Below are 20,288 nucleotides of genomic sequence, written 5' to 3'. Positions count from 1 at the left end.
CAGTGTCATCAACTTTGGATTCAATACTGTCTAAACAACATTCCAAATTCTGAAAATCATGTTTCAGGTCAGAAGTTAAATTTAGAGGTGGCTTCCTTTTTCAACATGTCTGCAAAGCGTATATTATCTGGAGTGTATGGCAGTGGTTCAGGCAAAGGGTCTGGGTATCCCTCAGGACTGTCAAGGTCTATATTTTGGCCACTGGTCTGGCTGATAAATATATCTGCTATATCTTTTTCTAAAGCAGGGGAAGCAGGGCTTTGATATGGTATAGAAGCCTGTGACAGGGATCTGGCAGGGCTGAGTGATGGACAGGGATGGTCTGTCGGCTCACCTGAGGGTTGGATGGCTGTGGGGGAGCCCATGCATAGTGATCCTTGGGTGGATGGCTGTCCCCTGTTCCGCTGTGACTTTGGCTGCTGCTGCCCCTTCCCTGCTTGGATGGAGCTTGTGCCGGTCGCCATCTTGGATCCTCTGGCTGACCCACGAGGCAGGTAGGAAATGCCGCCGTAGGTCTTACCTGTTGATCGGGTGACCATGGGTTATGTCTCCACCATCCCGGTACTGTGCTGGTAAGTGTGCGGAGTGATCTAAAGCCTGCATCCGCTTCTGTCGCCCACGCCGTTTATAACAGATCCATCACATCAAGTCCACACACCCTGTTGGGATAGATGCCACCTGCAGCCAGTTATATTATAGTTTTTGATGTGGCTGAGTGCTTTCTGGTCCATCATACAAATTGTTGGTCCTTTTGTTTATATTTATTTTTTAAATAAAAAGCAGAAGGTGTGGATGGTGAAATGATGTGCCCCTTTTCCTTGTAAGTGCAGTAGTATGAGCAGAAGAATATTTTGGATTTATGGACATCTCTGAATGACCGCAGGGTATCGTTATCATTTATTATAATATTGCCAGGAAAAAAATTGTCTTTTTGAAACATGAAACTGGAGTTCTTATACAAACAGCATGATATATTACAATGGCTTGTTTTCTAGTTATGCAAGCTGGACCCAGTAATGAAGGGTTCATCCCAACATATTAGAGCTGTAACTTTATGCAAAGGTGCTATTACACAAAGTTACAGACATTATTTTGGTCAAATATTAAATTTTTAATGGTCCCACATTCTGCGCAGCAAACATACAGCTAACTAAATGTGTGTCTTATGAAAGGTTCAACATATGAATTTGTTTTGTTTATGCACAAATCTAACAATGAAAAATGTGTATATTTGAATCAACCTTATTGCCTCTATTGGAGGAAGCTGGAGACAAAGGAAGCCACATGTGTTAAATTGATGATGTAGGAATCAGCTGCTGTGAGCTCAGTGGAGGACACACTCCCTGAAGACCCAGATATTACATTTTATGTAGAGTTATTCCCAGTTTTATATTGAGGATGCAGTTTATCACCCAGAAGGATACTCTGTATTTAGAGTCATTGGATCCTTTCCCCCAGCTCAAGAAGCAGAGCTCCATGTTTTAGCAAAGCCTGTGAGCTATAAAAATTGTGTATATTTATATAGATAGTCGAGATAGAGAGAGCTTTTGTTTCCATTTGAAGGGCCAGAAGTTTGTTTTTACTTCGGCAAGTAAACCAATCAAGCATGCTAAGTTAATTTGATCGGCTGTTTTCAGCCTTCCAAGTTCTTGCTGAGGTAGCCACATTAACTTTAAAACACACATGGAAGCAGACCAGGTGACTAAGGATACTGCATTTACAGCCCTGGACACTTGCTGGGTCTGTGCAACTCACAGATTCCACCCTAGTTCTGGCCCAGTATACCTGGGTTTAATAATTAAACTTTAAGGACCCCAGAACGAGAAGAACAAGTGGTCCACAGGGGGCAACCTCTTATGAAAGAGGGCTTTGGAAAAGGTGATCATTTATGTCTGCCAGACACTCTTTTCCCTCCAGCTTAACACATGGACTGTGTCATCAGTCACAAGCAGTTATGGCTGCCTTAGTAAATGAGCATGGGATAGAGCCAGGGTTCACCACAGTTGTTTTTATAACATAACACTTTTGGTCACAGGTAAAACAAGTGGTAGCAAAAGCTGAACATCCCTTCCAGAGATAACAAAAAGATATATCCAGATGCCCAAGTCAGGATCTTACGAGTATGTATTTTGTCTGTATGGACAGGTTTTCAGGATGTCCAGAGGCAAATGCTACTGCAAAGGCCACAGTAAAAAGTGTTATCAGAATTAGTTTGTAAGTACAGAGTGCAGAATCTACAGAGAGCAACAGAGGAAATCATTTTTTTAGGAGAGTCCTTACTAGAAGTTTTGAGGTTTTATTTTTACACCCCCTACTGTCTACAATGTAGCAGCCAAAGTAGAATAAGAAACAAGAAAACTTTTGCCTGAGTGTTTTCTTATACTTTATCAAGCCCCTAAGGGGATGTTGGACTCTCTCCCTACGGGATTTGGTTTGGGAGTGTTACTCACTTGCTTATATTTTCTCTGAGCAGCTGAAGTCCTCCATTCGGATCTCACAGAGAATGTTGCTCATCTTTTAAGGTTTTTGACAAACTAATTTATATGTTTTCTCCCCAATTACAGATCCTAAAAGTTTAAAAGGATCTTAAACTAAAGCCAGATGACTTGTGGATTAAGAGACATTTATATATACGGAAATTTTTGTAGACTCAATACAGCATCTATTTTGTGCACAGTTTTGCAAAACTTGAAGTAAAGGTCACCTGGATCCACACCAGACACTGCAAAAATGACTAAATGAAAAAAATGTGTTTGAATTTGTTTCCCTCTTGCGATCACAGTCTAGGGTACTTTTTGATTCAATTACTTTAATTGCAAGGCTCGGTTCACACAGGGGCAACTCAGATCCGACTTCAGGTCGCCCCTAGTCGCCTCAGGTCGGACAACATTTAAAAATCAATGTAAGTGAATGAGAGCCATCTTAATGCACGCTACTGAAGTCGCTCCGACTTCAAAAGAAGTTCATGTACTACTTCAATCCGACTTGTAGGCGACTTGTACCCATTGATTTCAATGGAGGTCGCCTCCAAGTCGGATCTCTGTCTATACGGAGGCGACTTTGACAGAATTATTAGCTCTGAAGGGGGAACTCCACGCCAATTTTTTTTCAGAAAAAAAACACGACTTAGACACGACCTGGGGCGACTTACAAGGGGGAACTCCATGCCAAATTTCAGAAAAAAATTTGCCGTTGGTCCCCCCTCCTTAGATCTGGAACGGCGTGGGGGTCCCCCCAGATCCACACCAGACCCTTATCCGAGCATGCTACCCGGCCGGCCAGGAAAGGGGGTGGGGACGAGCGGGCGCCCCCCCTCCTGAGCCGTACCAGGCCGCGTGCCCTCAACATGGGGGGGGTGCCTTGGGGGAGGGGGGGGCGTGCGGCCCCCCACCCCAAAGCACCTTGTCCCCATGTTGATGAGGACAAGGGCCTCTTCCCGGCAACCCTGGCCGTTGGTTGTCGGGGTCTGCGGGCAGGGGGCTTATCGGAATCCGGGAGCCCCTTTTAATAAGGGGGCCCCCGGATACCGGCCCCCCACCCTATGTGAATGAGTATGGGGTACAATGTACCCCTACCCATTCACCTGTAAAATAAAGTACAAAAAAAAAAACAACACACAAGATAAAATAGTTTATTGCACAGCTCCAGGGGTCTTCCGTCTTCGGGGGTCTTCTCGCCGGACTCCTCCGCTATCTTCTTCTAGCTCTTTTGCTAGCGGAGGAGCCCGGCTTTCTTCCTCGCCGCCGCCCTCTTCTTCCAACTTCGGGGGTCTTGTCCCCCTCTTCGGTTCTTCTGCCGGGCCACCGCGCCTTCTTATAGCTCTTTTACAGGCGGTGGCCCGGTCTTCTGTCGCCCCCACACGTTTTTTTCGGCGTAGGGGGTTCCCCTTGGAATTCATACCAGACCTAAGGGCCCGGTATGCTCTCGGAGGGGGAACCCACGCCAAATTTTTTTCAGAAATTTGCCGTGGAGTTCCCCCTTCAGAGCTCATTCTCTGATTGGCCACGGCAAAAGTCGCCTGGCCTGGGGCGACTTGTAAGTCGCCCCAGGTCGTGTCTAAGTCTTGTTCAAGTCGTCTCCAAGTTGCCTCACAAAGTCGTCCTGAAGTCGTGTCGCCCTTGTGTGAACAGAGCCTAAGGGATATATATATATTTGAAAAGTAGTTTAGCCATGTTGAAGTCATATTTGTCTTTTGTACGTCTTCCATTTTATGTAGAATTGTCTGTTTACATGTGCTGGTAAGGCAGCATGCCAACAATTAAGCTAGATGGCCATTCTGGCCACAGGAGTGTACAGCCAGTACTCTGTAAATATGTTTTATCAATCATTTGTTTTTCACAATGAAAAGTCATTTTGTAATGAAAAAAGCTGCTCGGTTATTTTATCCACAATGGAGTTTCAGTTTCTGGCCAGGACTACTGCCACCTAAGCATGAAGAGGTTCCAGGTTAAAGGTGATAGCAGGTATGGTTAGTGATCAAAATATTGATCAAAAGAGAGGAGACTCTAATGGTTGGGGTCAGGTCCAGGACAATCTGAGCTCAGATGAAGTTGTTTGAATAATGCTAGCTATCATATTAAGGACATCTAGTGGCAGGGAGAAACTTGCATACATTTCACATTCATTTTTCATTTGCAGCAATAGCTTGTTGTGTTATCTATTAACGGGTTATGTGTTTTTATCTTTTTATTTTTGGTTAGAGTCCTGGGATTTCTGGTTTAAGGCCGCCTATGGTAATAAGACACCAGTAAGGAAGGGGGCAGGCTAAGGTTTGCTTTTCACAAGAAAACTGAAGCTGATCATATTATGCTCATTGCCTCTATCTCTGGATATTATGATCATTTTGGCTTACAGTTTTCACTGAAAAACTTCTGCTTATGAGTTTATTTATATACATTCTCAGTTTGAATTTCCCAGGTTTATAACAGGCTTATTTTAAGACAACCCAACAAAGTCATGGAGGCTGCCACTGCTCACTCGCATTCTCAAAAAGCTATTTGCCTGGTTGTCATACTGACCCTCTCAAAGACTTGATTTCACTTACCCTGAAAAAGTATGTAGGCAAAGGGTTGTGACTACACACTGACATTGCCAATATGCATATTTGTTCGAGGTCAATGCAAAGAAGCCAATGGGTTCACATAAGGGTCAGGCAACTAGCAATTTCACAAGGAAATCAACAATGGCAGCCCCCATAGGTTTATCATGAAACATTTACTGTGATCAGTAGCCCTGTTATCTAATAAAGGGTATGCAAACCAAATAATTAACTTATTTTTTTTATTTCCTTTGGGTTGGAGAGGTTTTGATAAACATTACTGTGCAAACGTTTTAGGCAGGTGTGAAGTATTGCTGTAAAAAAGCCATAGCTTCGACATGGAAACAAGGCTTAGCAACTCAACTATGTACAAAAACAGAACAAATGGGGTACAGAAAAATAGCAGCAGGTGCTCTGGACTGATAAGTCAAAATTTGAAATATTTGGCTGTAGCAGGATGCAGTTTGTTGGTGAAGGTCTGGAGAGCGGTACAATAATGAGTGTCTGCAGCCAACAGTGAAGCATGGTGGAGGTTCCTTGCAAGTTTGGAGCTGCATTTCTGCAAATGGAGTTGGAGATTTGGTCAATTTTGATCAATGGAATCCTCAATGCTGAGAAATACAGGCAGATAATTATCCTTCATGCTGGTCCCAAATTTATTCTGCAGCTGAACAACAACCCCAAATATACAGCCAATGTCTATAAGAATTATCTTCAGGGTTAAGAACAATGAGTCCTGGAAGAAATGATTTAGTTCCTAGAGAGAGCTGTGGGAGACTAGTTAGTGAAGACTTGTTAGTTAGCTGAGCAGCGAAATGCCTCCTCAAGAAGGTGATTGTTAAATGAATCAAAAGAAGAACATGACTGCAATCTGTTTTATTGAAACCATGAATTTTATTGCATTAAAAAATAAAAGAAAATTACAAAGACAGAGCGATTGACATATAAAAAGGCACCGACTAAGCTTGTGTAACTCTTTCATTGCAAGAGGAGGAGACAATGTACTACAATGCAAAGTTCACCCCCTTTAATACCACAGCACTAGGGTGACGGAACCTATGAATCCTAAACAGCTATCGTTACCATGGTACCTCACTGCCATTCAGTACGGCCTACATAGAACAGTATACAGAAACCAATGTAGGCAGTAGTGCATTAAATTAAGTCAGGTTCATGCAACGGATCATTACATCAAGTATTTCTTTATAAATTATGTGTTATCTATAAGAAAACAACAAATATTACAAAATTCCCCAAAAATTCACCTCTGTGGCTGACAAAATGTCACTTATCTGCAGTCAGTGCCAAGAGAAAAAAAAAAAAGAAGAAAAAAATGGTTTTGTTAGGTTGTATTGAAAATGTTCAATCAGCCCTGCTGTGTGGATATTAACACTAAAAGACAATAAGCACTTATTTTACTCAAAACACATTTACAACTTATTTTTTCCCAGGATTCAATGAAGTATTAAAAAATAGATAACATAAGTTTCCTCCATAGTGTATTTAATTGGTCAGTGAATTTAGAAATCTAGCAAAACTAAAAGCGTTTAAATTGCATTTCACATTGTAAAATCAGATTCATCTGTGCAGTATCTGAGGTGCTATGGTGCAGTAACACACTACGACTTCCATTTGGCATGGAAGGGGTTAAGCTTCAGTGCACAGAGGAGTCGGGTTCCTTTGACACTGACGGTGTTAAAGGCACCAAAATACAAACCGATTTAAAAATTTTGGTTTTTCATTTCTCTCATTTCAAATAGATTTTGTTCACCATAGGATTTGAATTATTAATATATTAAATTAAAAAAATATTACAAAAAAATAGTTTGACCGATTTGTGGTAAGCTGTCCCATTATATCACCGGTCAGTGTATTTATTTTCCATAAAATTTCCTATTGAGCAAAAATATCAGAAGATTTACATTGACTTTTGCCTTGTCGAAAATTTTCATTACAGCGACACCGTCATACTGCATCTGCAATAAGTCCTGAAACACAAAGAGGGAGAGGGAGGGATGTTATAGAATCCCTGTCTCCAGGCAATTCATTTCAACAAAAAATCTTCTCGTAAGCTTATATGTGCAGTTAACATATTTTATCCATGTTATTTACCTGTGTAAACATCCAAATGCCCAGAGACTAATGACGGGTGCAGCCATCTTGGAATAGATGCCAGCACTTTCAAAGCTGTCATTTAAGTGACAGTCTATAGCGCTTTCACTCCTCACCCAGCAGGTACATAAAGATTAGGTAAGGAGTCAAATGGAGGAGCTGGGCCAGCAAAGAAACAACCTAGACATTCCTAGAAAAGGAGAGGGCTATGATATGCAAGGCTGCATTAGAAAATATACTCTTCCTGGAGTAGTCAAATGTTCTAATAATGTTCAAAGGCACATTGAAAATTACTGAAAGTGAGCATTTTTTAATTATATACACACACACAGTATCTCACAAAAGTGAGTACATCCCTCAGATTTTTGTAAATATTTTATTCTATCTTTTCATGTGACAACTCTGAAGAAATTACACTTTGCTACAATGTAAAGTAATGAGTGTACAGCTTGGCCAACAGTGTAAATTGAATGTCCCTTCAAAATAACTCAACACACAGCCATTAATGGCTATACTGCTGGCAACAAAAGTGACGACACCCCTAAGTGAAAATGTCATGGGTATGAATGGGGAGCAGGTGTGTTAAATGTGGTGTTATCGCTCTCACTCTCTCATACTGGTCACTAGAAGTTCAACATGACACCTCATGGCAAAGAACTCTCTAAGGATCTGAAAAAAAGAATTGTTGCTCTACATAAAGATGGCATAGGCTATAAAAAGATTTCCAAGACCCTGAAACTGAGCTGCAGCACAGTGGCCAAGACCATACAGCGGTTTAACAGGACAAATTCCACTCATAACAGGCCTCGCCATGGTCGACCAAAGAAGTTCAGTGCTCGTGCTCAGCATCATTTCCAGAGGTTGTCTTTGGGAAATAGACGTATCAGTGCTGCCAGCATTGCTGCAGAGGTTGAAGAGGTGGGGGGGGGGGGTCAGTCCGTCAGTACTCAGACCATATTCCTCACACTGCATCAAAATGGTCTGCATGGATGTCATCCCAGAAGGAAGCCTCTCCTAAAGATGATGCACAAGAAAGCCCACAAATGGTTTGCTGAAAACAAGTAGACGAAGGACATGGATTACTGGAACCATGTCCTGTGGTCTGATGAGACCAAGGTTAACTTATTTGGTTCAGGTGGTGTAAAATGTGTGTGGCCCAGCAGAGAATGGGAGATTTGGAGGGCAATTTGCCGTCTCACACCACATAGAGAAAACGCCACCCTCAGACATTTGTGTCCACAGTCTCCGTTCATCGGAACTGGGTGAACACGGGATCTGTGGCCGTGTTTGTGGAGTAGTTTCCGGCTACTTAAGCCTATTGGCCTGGCTGGGCTAAATATAAACTTTTAGCTGATAAAGGCATATACAAGATGGTGGTATGCCCAAAGTGTGGGGCTACGAGACTTGGGGATAAAATGGCATTGGGATAATGTAATGAAGGTCCCTAAATCAGTTACATCCCTTCTCCCCATCCTCCCCCGCTTGTTATTGTGTTTAAGTATGTTATGTCATGGCATGTAGACAAAAGGTGTGGAGACACATCCCAGCAGAGGATGTGTAAGGGGGGGGCTGTCTGCTTATCATAATCCCTTTATGTTTTTCAACTGTAGTTTATGTTTGAATGTACAAGTGTTGAGTTCCCATTGGTTCTTCCTTGTCCCCTACCCCCTCTATGACAAGGCTAAGGGGAGTGTCCCTAACTGTGTTTAAAGGTGTATGTTTAGTACTTAATAAACAGTTTATGCTCTGCATGTTTAACCATCAACATCTGTGTGGTTTGCCTCGTGATTGGGGGGTTAAGGGCTGGTTATGGGCAGAGGCGGCTCTTTAATTAGGCAAATTAGGCGATAGCCTTAGGCCTCGCCCTCAGAAGGGCCTCGCGGGCCGCGGCCGCCTAATTTGCCTGACAGGAAACAGTGTGCGGACTCGGGAGTGGAACGGTCAGTGTGTGTTGCGGGGTGAGCGAGCGGGCGGGTGCTGCACATAGACGCCGCGCCGCCTGTCTGAGCTGATGAGCCTCCGCCACCGCGGACGAGTTAGATGACATCAATCATCTCGGCTCAGTCAGGCTGCATCCAATATCAGGCTCCACCGCTGCGGCGCTGTCCTCCTAGCCTTTCCCCAGTCGTCGGCCCCAGTGCATGGCGGGAGTTGTAGTTCTTCACAGCACAGACAAGAGACTTCGGCCTCTGGTGCCTGTGCTGTGCAGAGACTACAACTCCCAGATTGCACTGCATGAGGCCAGGGAGCGCAAAGACAACATCACCTGTCACCGGCTTCGTTCCTATGCTGCCTTTAGTAGTGTAGAAGACTGAGGAGCAGGTACAGTACATACATCATCATGCTGTCAGCTGTCTGTACATAATACAGTAACTGGTCTTGCTATGGTCTCATGGCCAGTACCCTGACTGTCACAGTCTCATGGTCTGTCTCTGTCTCACAGTCTGCCCCCAGTACCCTGCCTGTCTCACTGTCTGCCCCCAGTACCCTGCCTGTCTCACTGTCTGCCCCCGGTACCCTGCCTGTCTCACTGTCTGCCCCCGGTACCCTGCCTGTCTCACTGTCTGCCCCCGGTACCCTGCCTGTCTCACTGTCTGCCCCCGGTACCCTGCCTGTCTCACTGTCTGCCCCCAGTACCCTGCCTGTCTCACTGTCTGCCCCCAGTACCCTGCCTGTCTCACTGTCTGCCCCCAGTACCCTGCCTGTCTCACTGTCTGCCCCCAGTACCCTGTCTGTCTCACTGTCTGCCCCCAGTACCCTGACTGTCTGCCCCTAGTACCCTGTCTGTCTCACTGTCTGCCCCCAGTACCCTGTCTGTCTCACTGTCTGCACCTAGTACCCTGTCTGTCTCACTGTCTGCCCCCAGTACCCTGTCTGTCTCATGGTCTGTCCCCAGTACCCTGTCTGTCTCACGGTCTGTCCCCAGTACCCTGTCTGTCTCACGGTCTGTCCCCAGTACCCTGTCTGTCTCACTGTCTGTCCCCAGTACCCTGTCTGTCTCACTGTCTGCCCCTAGTACCCTGTCTGTCTCACAGTCTGCCCCCAGTACCCTGTCTATCTCTCACTGTCTGCGCCCAGTACCCTGTCTGTCTCACTGCCTGCCCCTAGTACCCTGTCTGTCTCATGGTCTGCCCCCAGTACCCTGTCTGTCTCTCACGGTCTGCCCCCAGTACCCTGTCTGTCTCTCACGGTCTGCCCCCAGTACCCTGTCTGTCTCTCACGGTCTGCCCCCAGTACCCTGTCTGTCTCTCACGGTCTGCCCCCAGTACCCTGTCTGTCTCTCACGGTCTACCCCCAGTACCCTGTCTGTCTCTCACGGTCTGCCCCCAGTACCCTATCTGTCTCTCACGGTCTGCCCCCAGTACCCTATCTGTCTCTCACGGTCTGCCCCCAGTACCCTGTCTGTCTCTCACGGTCTGCCCCCAGTACCCTGTCTGTCTCTCACGGTCTGCCCCCAGTACCCTGTCTGTCTCTCACGGTCTGCCCCCAGTACCCTGTCTGTCTCTCACGGTCTGCCCCCAGTACCCTGTCTGTCTCACGGTCTGCCCCCAGTACCCTGTCTATCTCACGGTCTGTCCCCAGTAACCTGTCTGTCTCACGGTCAGTCCCCAGTACCCTGTCTGTCTCACGGTCTGTCCCCAGTACCCTGTCTGTCTCTCATGGTCTGTCCTCAGTACCCTGTCTGTCTCTCACGGTCTGTCCCCAGTACCCTGTCTGTCTCTCACGGTCTGTCCCCAGTACCCTGTCTGTCTCTCACGGTCTGTCCCCAGTACCCTGTCTGTCTCTCACGGTCTGTCCCCAGTACCCTGTCTGTTTCTCACGGTCTGTCCCCAGTACCCTGTCTGTCTCTCACGGTCTGTCCCCAGTACCCTGTCTGTCTCTCACGGTCTGTCCCCAGTACCCTGTCTGTCTCTCACGGTCTGTCCCCAGTACCCTGTCTGTCTCTCACGGTCTGTCCCCAGTACCCTGTCTGTCTCTCACGGTCTGTCCCCAGTACCCTGTCTGTCTCTCACGGTCTGTCCCCAGTACCCTGTCTGTCTCTCACGGTCTGCCCCCAGTACCCTGTCTGTCTCTCACGGTCTGCCCCCAGTACCCTGTCTGTCTCTCACGGTCTACCCCCAGTACCCTGTCTGTCTCTCACGGTCTGCCCCCAGTACCCTATCTGTCTCTCACGGTCTGCCCCCAGTACCCTATCTGTCTCTCACGGTCTGCCCCCAGTACCCTATCTGTCTCTCACGGTCTGCCCCCAGTACCCTGTCTGTCTCTCACGGTCTGCCCCCAGTACCCTGTCTGTCTCACGGTCTGCCCCCAGTACCCTGTCTGTCTCACGGTCTGCCCCCAGTACCCTGTCTGTCTCACGGTCTGCCCCCAGTACCCTGTCTGTCTCACGGTCTGCCCCCAGTACCCTGTCTATCTCACGGTCTGTCCCCAGTAACCTGTCTGTCTCACGGTCAGTCCCCAGTACCCTGTCTGTCTCTCACGGTCTGTCCCCAGTACCCTGTCTGTCTCTCACGGTCTGTCCTCAGTACCCTGTCTGTCTCTCACGGTCTGTCCCCAGTACCCCGTCTGTCTCTCGCGGTCTGTCCCCAGTACCCTGTCTGTCTCTCACGGTCTGTCCCCAGTACCCTGTCTGTCTCTCACGGTCTGTCCCCAGTACCCCGTCTGTCTCTCACGGTCTGTCCCCAGTACCCTGTCTGTCTCTCACGGTCTGTCCCCAGTACCCCGTCTGTCTCTCACGGTCTGTCCCCAGTACCCCGTCTGTCTCTCACGGTCTGTCCCCAGTACCCCGTCTGTCTCTCACGGTCTGTCCCCAGTACCCTGTCTGTCTCTCACGGTCTGTCCCCAGTACCCTGTCTGTCTCTCATGGTCTGTCCCCAGTACCCTGTCTGTCTCTCACGGTCTGTCCCCAGTACCCCGTCTGTCTCTCACGGTCTGTCCCCAGTACCCCGTCTGTCTCTCACGGTCTGTCCCCAGTACCCCATCTGTCTCTCATGGTCTGTCCCCAGTACCCTGTCTGTCTCACGGTCTCATAGTCTGTACCTTGTCTCAGTGCTGTGTCTTCGCCTAGGCCGACAAGGCCCAGGCCTAGGGCAGCACTTTGCAGGGGCACCAAAATAGCCGCCCCGCACAGTGGCGGCTGCATTTGATGGGGCACAGTGGCGGCTGCATTTGATGGGGCACAGTGGCGGCTGCATTTGATGGGGCACAGTGGCGGCTGCATTTGATGGGGCACAGTGGCGGCTGCATTTGATGGGGCACAGTGAGGCTGCATTTGATGGGGCACAGTGGCTGCATTTGATGGTACAGTGAGGCTGCAATTTGTTTTGTTTTTTTCATTATTTTCAAAAATGTTGAGCACCAGGCGCTACTGGGTGGGATCATCATTGTGCCGCTTCTCCTTACTCACACAGTCTCTGACCGTCTCCTGTATCATTGTCTGCACAGTCTCTGACCGTCTCCTGTATCATTGTCTGCACAGTCTCTGACCGTCTCCTGTATCATTGTCTCCACAGTGTCTGACCGTCTCCTGTATCATTGTCTGCACAGTGTCTGACCGTCTCCTGTATCATTGTCTGCACAGTGTCTGACAGTCTCCTGTATCATTGTCTGCACAGTGTCTGACCGTCTCCTGTATCATTGTCTGCATAGTGTCTGACCATCACCTGCATCTTTGTGGCGTGATTGTCTGTCAGCACCCTGTCTGTGGCTCCAACGTTTGTTACCGTGTTAGCCAGGTAAGAGTTTACTTGTCATTACCATAATAAAACCGTCTCCTGTATCATTGTCCGCACAGTCTGTGACCATCTCCTGTATCATTGTCTTCAAAGTCTCTGACCTTAAAAAAGTTTACTACTGTTAAAACCTCCCAGGAGGTTTGTGTATGAGCCTCAACTATAGTTAGCACATATATTGTGGTATTGTATTAATATTTTTGTATTTTTTATTTTTTTTTGTTTTGGTTGGCTTTCAGTAAGTGCCTGAGAAAGGGCCCTGGCTTAAGTCTTACACCAGGCTGTTTTCCTGCAGGCACCTTAAATAGACCCCTTTTCAGAATTGACAGGTATTTGTTGGAGCAGCACCATGGTATTTGTAGATCAAACAGAAGCATCTTCCTTGGCTGTAAAGGATAGGAGAGTTTAATTCCACTTTAAGGCTGTCAGCAGATTGGCCTCTACAAACTGTAGAGTGAATGGGGCCTCATGCCTAAGTTTTGCCTAAGGCCTCACAAAGTCTAGAGCCGCCTCTGGTTATGGGGAGTCTTCAAGCTGTGGGTGCGTTTGGAGAACAGGAGACTCAGGTCTGGCGGAGGTGCCCAGCCAGGGTATCCGGGATCTGTCACAGTAAGCATTCCATCTCCTGCAGCATAAATGTTGGCACCCCTTCTTTACTGAAGTTTAATCCCTTTGCCACCCACCCCAGCATCCCTTTAACAGTTTGGAATGCCTGGGGGGTGGGAAGGATCAGAAATCCTATGCCCACCATCACATGATCCGAAGCTGGTCAATTGACCACCAGCGATTGATCAGCCTTGGGCGCAGACAGCTTTAACTAATATAACATGCTTACCTGAAAGTGAAGTTGAACCTTTTCCATTTCAACCCCAAGAAACTTTGCCTTAACTTCAAAATCTCCAACTTCATCTCCAGGTGTTATATCGAATAAGACATTTTTAAACCTGCAGAAGACACAAGAGTCCACTAAATGCACAATCAGTTTAAGGAACATTCTACACTGTACAGGTTATATGAAGAAAGTATTGTAGCACATGGAGAACCGATGACAAGAAATATCTCCACTGCTCCCCCATAAGAGTCTATGGTTGAACTAGATGGACTTCTGTTTTTTTTCAACCAGACTATAGAAATCCAGTTAATGAAAGCATTCCTCAATCACTTATCCTATCCAGTAAGTCCAGCTACTGCTCCAAAGTCAGAAGGTTCACTGAATTTACCTTATAGCAGAACTAAACTCACCTGAGCTCCAGCAATGCGGCGTCCTGGAGCTCCTTGCTGTAATACCCCACTGGACAGACTAAGCTTAATATCATACCAACATCAGACATCAGACCCACATAAGGCACAAAGCCTAAAAAGTCTGCATACCCTCTCTGTAGCAGAATAACATAAAAAGATCACCTCTGTTGTGTATTGTACCCTTCTAAATACTTTTAAAGCTTGTATTAAAGCACATGTAAAATATATTGAGGCACACTGACCTAAATAGATTTTAGAAGAAATAGAACATGTGGGAAAAGCACAGTCCCCAAACAAGGTTAGCAAAATGGAAAATAATATATACCACCATAGTTTATTCAAATGTACACTGTGTGTAACCCACGGATGCTCTGGTGTATATTTAATTTTATATATAAATACATATAGACACACACACAGTGCGGATTTTCTACCTAAGGAACATTTAGTAAAGTTATTTTTGCTAACTCAAGCTCCAAAAAAATCTTTTTTGTCCCATATTCTTTCTGAAAAGTGGTTTACTTCCTGTGCCCAGGTACTCCTGATCCTGGGGCCTTTTGTGCATTCAGTGTCACAGTTGTATACTGTATATCTTAAGTGTGTGTTCTTCTAGACACTGCTGCCTAGGACTGATACTCTCACCAGATTTAGAATGAGATTTGGTAATGGCATTACTGTTTTGCTCACAGTTCCCTTTGCTGGAGATGAAGCTGTACCTTAGGACCTGTACTGCATGTACCTCACTGCTTGTTTTCTCTCCATGGATGCGTTTTTTAACCTATTGTGCTGCTGCTTGATTATTCCTCCATCAATCAGAACACCATTCAGCAGCTCTGAGGAAGCAAAAAGCCTTCTCCCTCCACCCAGAGATACAAAGCAGAAGAAAGCATAGTAATTCAAAAATGGTGAAAAGATCAGCTGCAGAGAGACCACAGGTAATATTGGTGCCTTCATTTTTTGGGCACAGCTTCTACAGTTGTGTCCTCTTGAAAAAAAAAAAGTTGTTTTGGATATAAACCATAAAATCAGCTGTAGTTAAAGTATAACTTTTTATTTTCATTTTGGCTAGAGCAAGGGAGGGTTATAACCCGTCAAATTTTGTTTTCGTCATCTGTCCCCCATTCCGGACATTTCCCTTCACTTCCTGCCTCGTAGCCACACAGGAAGTGAGAGGAAGCCCCCCCGCAAATTAAAAGGGAATTTCTTGGGGACCCCCAGGTCACCAGAACTAGGGTCCGCATTGGAAGATTCCCTCTCTGTTACTTTTCTGGTGACAACTCAAATTTTAGGGATTTTCTTTTACTTTTGCTTTCAAATGACAACAGTAAACAAGACAAATTAGAGAGGGTGAATCTCCCCGGGGGCACAGACAGCGATAAAAACCAACAGAGATTCTAATATCTTCTCACTCTATCCAAATTTTTTTTTTTTTTAATTGCCTCTAGTTATACTTTAAATACAAAGCACTACATCCAAATGACAACCTAAACATCGCCTGTCAGTTGAATAATGGAGATTAATCAGACTTGGCTTTAAGATGCAAAAGAAACATCCAAACTTGTTGCAATGTTACTCACTGATTGGTCTGCAGGCCCTCTATCTCCAGGATCACTCCTTTCTCATGTAGTCTAGCTGCTGTGTACTTCAATGATGACTGCTTCGCCTTCTTGTTGGTCTTCTCTTCTCCCTTCCCCTCCATTTTAATAGAACGCCTTGAATTCCTGTGTATAGTACATGGATATTATGAGAACTAAAAGAGACTGATAAAAGTTAAAAAAAATAAATAAATAAAAAACAACCTAAATGTTGTATATTGGTTTCTGCAATTTCTACAGCATCTCTTTAGCAGGAAGAGTATTGGTTTGGTTTAAAACAATTTGCCTGATAACCAAGTGTCCTTCATCAAGTCATTGACATTCATGAATTCTTCCTTGTAAGATGCAGTACATGTGTGCATGTTTATGCAAAGAAAAACTTTTTGGAATTGGACAGATGAGTAAAGGCTGCTCTCGAAGGTCTACTGGGTATTTCTTGAAGATTTTACCATACATTACAGCTTTCCAATCTATTTCTCAAGGGCTGAATATAAACTAGAATTTTATGGAAAACAAAAGCAGATGTAAATGGCAGCTGAGCTTGGCCATAGACTGGCCTAATTGTTTATAAATTATGTGCCACCAGAATGAACACTGATGAGTATACCATGGCTAACTTAAAGTGATACTAAAGTCTCCTTTTTTTTTCATAAAAAATAAGAAATGTTATACTTGCCTGCTCTGTGAAATGGTTTTGCACAGAGCAGCCCGGTTCCTCTTCAGCGCTTCTGCCTCTTGTCGAGTGCCCCACAACAAGCAGCTTGCCATGGGGGCACCCAAGCCAAGGCTCCGTGTATCTATTCAGACACGGAGCTGCAGTTTGGCCCAGCCCCTTCTCTCCTGATTGGCTGACTTTGATTGACAGCAGCAGGAGCTAATGGCAGCTGCTGTGTCTCAGCCAATCGGGAGGGAGAGTCCCGGACGGCCAAGACACTTGTGCACATCTCTGGATAGAGCTGGGCTCAGGTAAGCATTAGAGGGGCTGGGGGGGGGGGGAGAAACAGCAGACAGAAGGTTTTTCATCTTAATGCATTAAGATAAAAAACCTTCTGCCTTTACAACTACTTTAAGGCCTCATGCACACTGGATGTTAAAAAAAAAAAAAAAAAAAAAGGCGAGTAGCGTTACCTCTAGAAAGCTGTAGCCATAGAATTTGTTTTTCAGCGTTTAGCTTTTTTTTTTATTTATTTTTTTTTTTAAGCAAAATTATACTCCCACAAAAGCGTATGGCTCAAAAACACTGATAAAGTGCCAAATAGCTGCGTTTTTTTTTGCATTTTTCAGCTTTTTGAGTGTTTTTACAGCTGAAAAACTCCTCTTAAAACTCACTAGTTCTGGTGTTTTTTTCCACCAGAAAACGCTCCTTACAAAAACCGCTGAGAACAGCCTGTGTGTGCATAGACACACAGGATAACATGCTAAGGAGTTTACTGGCTGCAGAACAAAACTCTTAAAGCCGAAAACAGCAACTGTAAAAACATCCAGTGTGCATGAGGCCTAAAATGTTTGTGGGGCTCTCCCTGCCTGGTACGAACTCTCATGTCCCAGTATCCTACATGGGCATCAGCCCTGATGTCTGCTCCTTCATGCCTCTAGACTCCCCCGAGTGGCCGCCCAAGTGGACCCCAACAAAGATAATACCATACAGCACTATATAAAAATACACACCAAGATAATAAATACAGGAGTATAAAAAATAAAAATACATACAAAGATAACAAATACAGATAAAAAAAAAAAAAAAAAAAAAAAGTACAACGATAATGAAAAAAAGCAATGTGGGAAGTCTATTGTAAATGAATAGTTCCCATTTACGGGCAGCAACAAACTCAATTTCAAATAATAAAAGCAACAACATTTAAAAAGCAGAACATACTTCCTAGTTAAGTTATCCAGACAGGCCTTGATATAAGTGTTATAATAAGTTATCTGATCCTCATAGAATGCCGTCTTGGAGTTAAGAGCATTGAGAGTCTGCTGAAGTTTCACAAGTTCAGCTTTTCGCCGCTGCCGGTGTCGTCTTTGGTTTCGGATATCCTGTATTGTATGAGAAAAGAATTTTGTTACTTTAGGCCAGACTGCAAAACATGTGAGCGGGACAGCTGCAAATAAATGTCAACCTACACGGAGCATATCGACACACAGTGTACTGCTAAAAATGGCTAACTGCTGCTGCACTGGCTGCAAATGCAAGTCATGGGTGGCCCTGTGGCACCACCTGGCTCACCAACTTTTGGATGAAATCATCCAATCAAATGCAGTTGCTGTGATATTCTCACAGCTGTGGGAGGGACTATCTTTCAGAATATAGTAACCGACTAGAAATTCCTCCATCCACGTTATTTATCAGCAGGCTGAATGAGAGAAACCTTAATGTGTATGACTAGCTTAACAGTGGTCAATACCTCTTATAGAGTCAATCAACAAGAGATCAATACTGGATTATCAGTCATGTGCGATTCGTCTGTGGATTTCTGTTTATGTGTATGGCTAGCATTAGGGGTGAAATTTGTCGAGCTCATAGGGTCAGGTTCACAGGATCTATTGTTTTGATCAATAAAGTTGAGCGTAATCTGACTCTTGTCTGGCTACCTGCTGTATTAGGCTGGGTACACACTGCAAATCGTTCGGTTCAGCAGGAAACGACTAACTTTTATGTGTACAGCAGTCTACTGATCGGCTTTTGTCGAAGAGACTCTGAAAAGCTAACTTGCAGCTATCAGCACTTGCAGCCAGTGGCAGGGTCCCCATGCCAGAATACAATAGCACAGCAGGGAAGATCGCTGCACCAATATCTACTGTGTGGGTTGCAGGGTGTACCTCCTTTTAGTAGCAGTGGATTATGCCCAGACATGAGAGGAATTACCAGGGTGGTGTCATTGAGTAGATGTTGCATATGATACTGGTGAGCTGCACTTTGCACATAAGAGTGCCACTGTGTGCTTCTATATGCAAATATGTGACCAGCAGCTTGCTGGATATGCGATCAGATAACGAATTAGCAGATTTCTCTTAAGGATGCACAAGAATGAGAGTGTTAATAGCAGGAAAACTGAATGTGCCCCATCACCATTGTTTGCCTGAACAGGACCAACATGATGGAATTTTGCCAGGCTGTCAGACATTTATCGGCATATTAGCAAGTAAAGTAATACTTGCTATATAAAATCATGTAAACAGCTCATCATTCTGTCATTATCCATTTGATCATAGATTTTTCATAAGCAGAGACAACTACTTTGCTTGCTAATATGGGTACAGCAGTTATGTTGCAGGTAAAGCTCAACTATGGACTATTTCTTAAAAATGTCCCCCAGGCAGTGTTAAAAAAAATAAACAGCTGAGACTGTGAAACGAATGACGCCCAGCCTCACCCACCCAGATGAATGAGGACATATTGTGAATGCAGGCTGTCATGGACCTGTCCCATTAGGAGGCATCACTTCATTCACAGTATACGGATAAAGAGAATGGTGCCCACCTCACCCACAATGAGGACCACCCAGCCTGGTGAAAAGGCAAAAAGGAAAAAACCTGCATGGTCTTACAACTCTGAAGACATCTGAAATATTAAAATAAAAATCCTACACGAGAGGCTTAGGGAAGGGGGTGCATGGAGTTGAAGCTTCATGTACTGATGATAACCAAAATGTATTTAATTATTTCCTATTTATCTGTAATGGTAATGGACATGGTATTCACATGATTGTTAACTATATTTAGTATGAATTAAGAAAATACCTTTGTAATTTCATTGATTATTTCTTGATACTTGTTCTCCTCAGACACCAGCCCGGCTTGTTCTAATGTTCGTAGATTGCGCAGAATTTTCCTCTTCTTCTGTTCCAGGGGAAGCTGGCCATCTTCAAACACAGACTGACTCCTCTTCATTTTATCAGGGGTCTTGGCATCAAGTGCAGCTCGTTTCTCAATGACTTTTAAGTGTTCATTTTCCTGAAAATAGATCACATTTGTTTATTTAACAAATTGCTTACCAGAGAAAGGAATGATGCTGAAAGCCAGAGTGGGGTTTATAAATGTTTAATACCAACATCCCCAACATGGAAGAACAAAAATACCTCTATAGCCAGCAAGCCATAGATGGATTGAATCTTGGCCGGTTCAGCAGAGAACAGGCGAGATTTGACCCATGCATGGCAGGCTGATTGTACCAAAGTCGATCCACAAACCAGCAAGTTGGATTTTTAGTATGCAATTATCGCCAGCAGCAATAGCCTCTAGCAATATTCATTGTATTCTCCCAGCAGGGACGGCTCCCCACACCACACTACAATACAAAGTAGCTTGTATAACAGTGTAAATTTGTTGTCCCCTTAAAATAACTCAAAACAGCTGGCAACAAAAGTGAGAACACCCCTAAGTGAAAATGTCCAAAATGGGCCCAGAGTGTCAATATTTTGTGTGGTCACCATTATTTTTCAGCACTGCCTTAACCCTCTTGGGGATGGAGTTCACCAGAGCTTCACAGGTTGCCAATGGAGTCCTCCTCCACGACGATATCACGGAGCTGGTGGATGTTAGAGACCTTGTGCCCCGTTACCTTCTGTT

General features: G+C 44.9%; 1 protein-coding gene across 4 annotated transcripts in view; it reads right to left on the bottom strand.

Moving 5' to 3' along the window:
• Window positions 1-5,912: 5,912 nt before the first annotated feature.
• The window catches only part of IQGAP2 (IQ motif containing GTPase activating protein 2), a 401,604-nt gene continuing 387,228 nt past the window's right edge, over window positions 5,913-20,288 (bottom strand). For all 4 annotated transcript variants that reach the window (XM_077462564.1, XM_077462563.1, XM_077462566.1 and 1 more), the window contains 5 exons: window positions 19,461-19,673; window positions 17,596-17,756; window positions 15,702-15,845; window positions 13,718-13,826; window positions 5,913-7,026 (listed from right to left, as the gene is read on the bottom strand). In XM_077462564.1, the coding sequence (XP_077318690.1) occupies window positions 6,913-7,026; window positions 13,718-13,826; window positions 15,702-15,845; window positions 17,596-17,756; window positions 19,461-19,673 (741 nt within the window). In that variant the 3' untranslated portion in view covers window positions 5,913-6,912. The remainder of the gene's footprint in view (window positions 7,027-13,717; window positions 13,827-15,701; window positions 15,846-17,595; window positions 17,757-19,460; window positions 19,674-20,288) is intronic.

Source organism: Lithobates pipiens, unplaced genomic scaffold (assembly GCF_037356315.1).
Source record: "Lithobates pipiens isolate NorthernLeopardFrog02 unplaced genomic scaffold, aLitPip1_a1.2 Scaffold_3, whole genome shotgun sequence".
Classification (NCBI taxonomy): Eukaryota; Metazoa; Chordata; class Amphibia; order Anura; family Ranidae; genus Lithobates; species Lithobates pipiens.
This window is presented reverse-complemented; position numbering and strand designations above follow the sequence as displayed.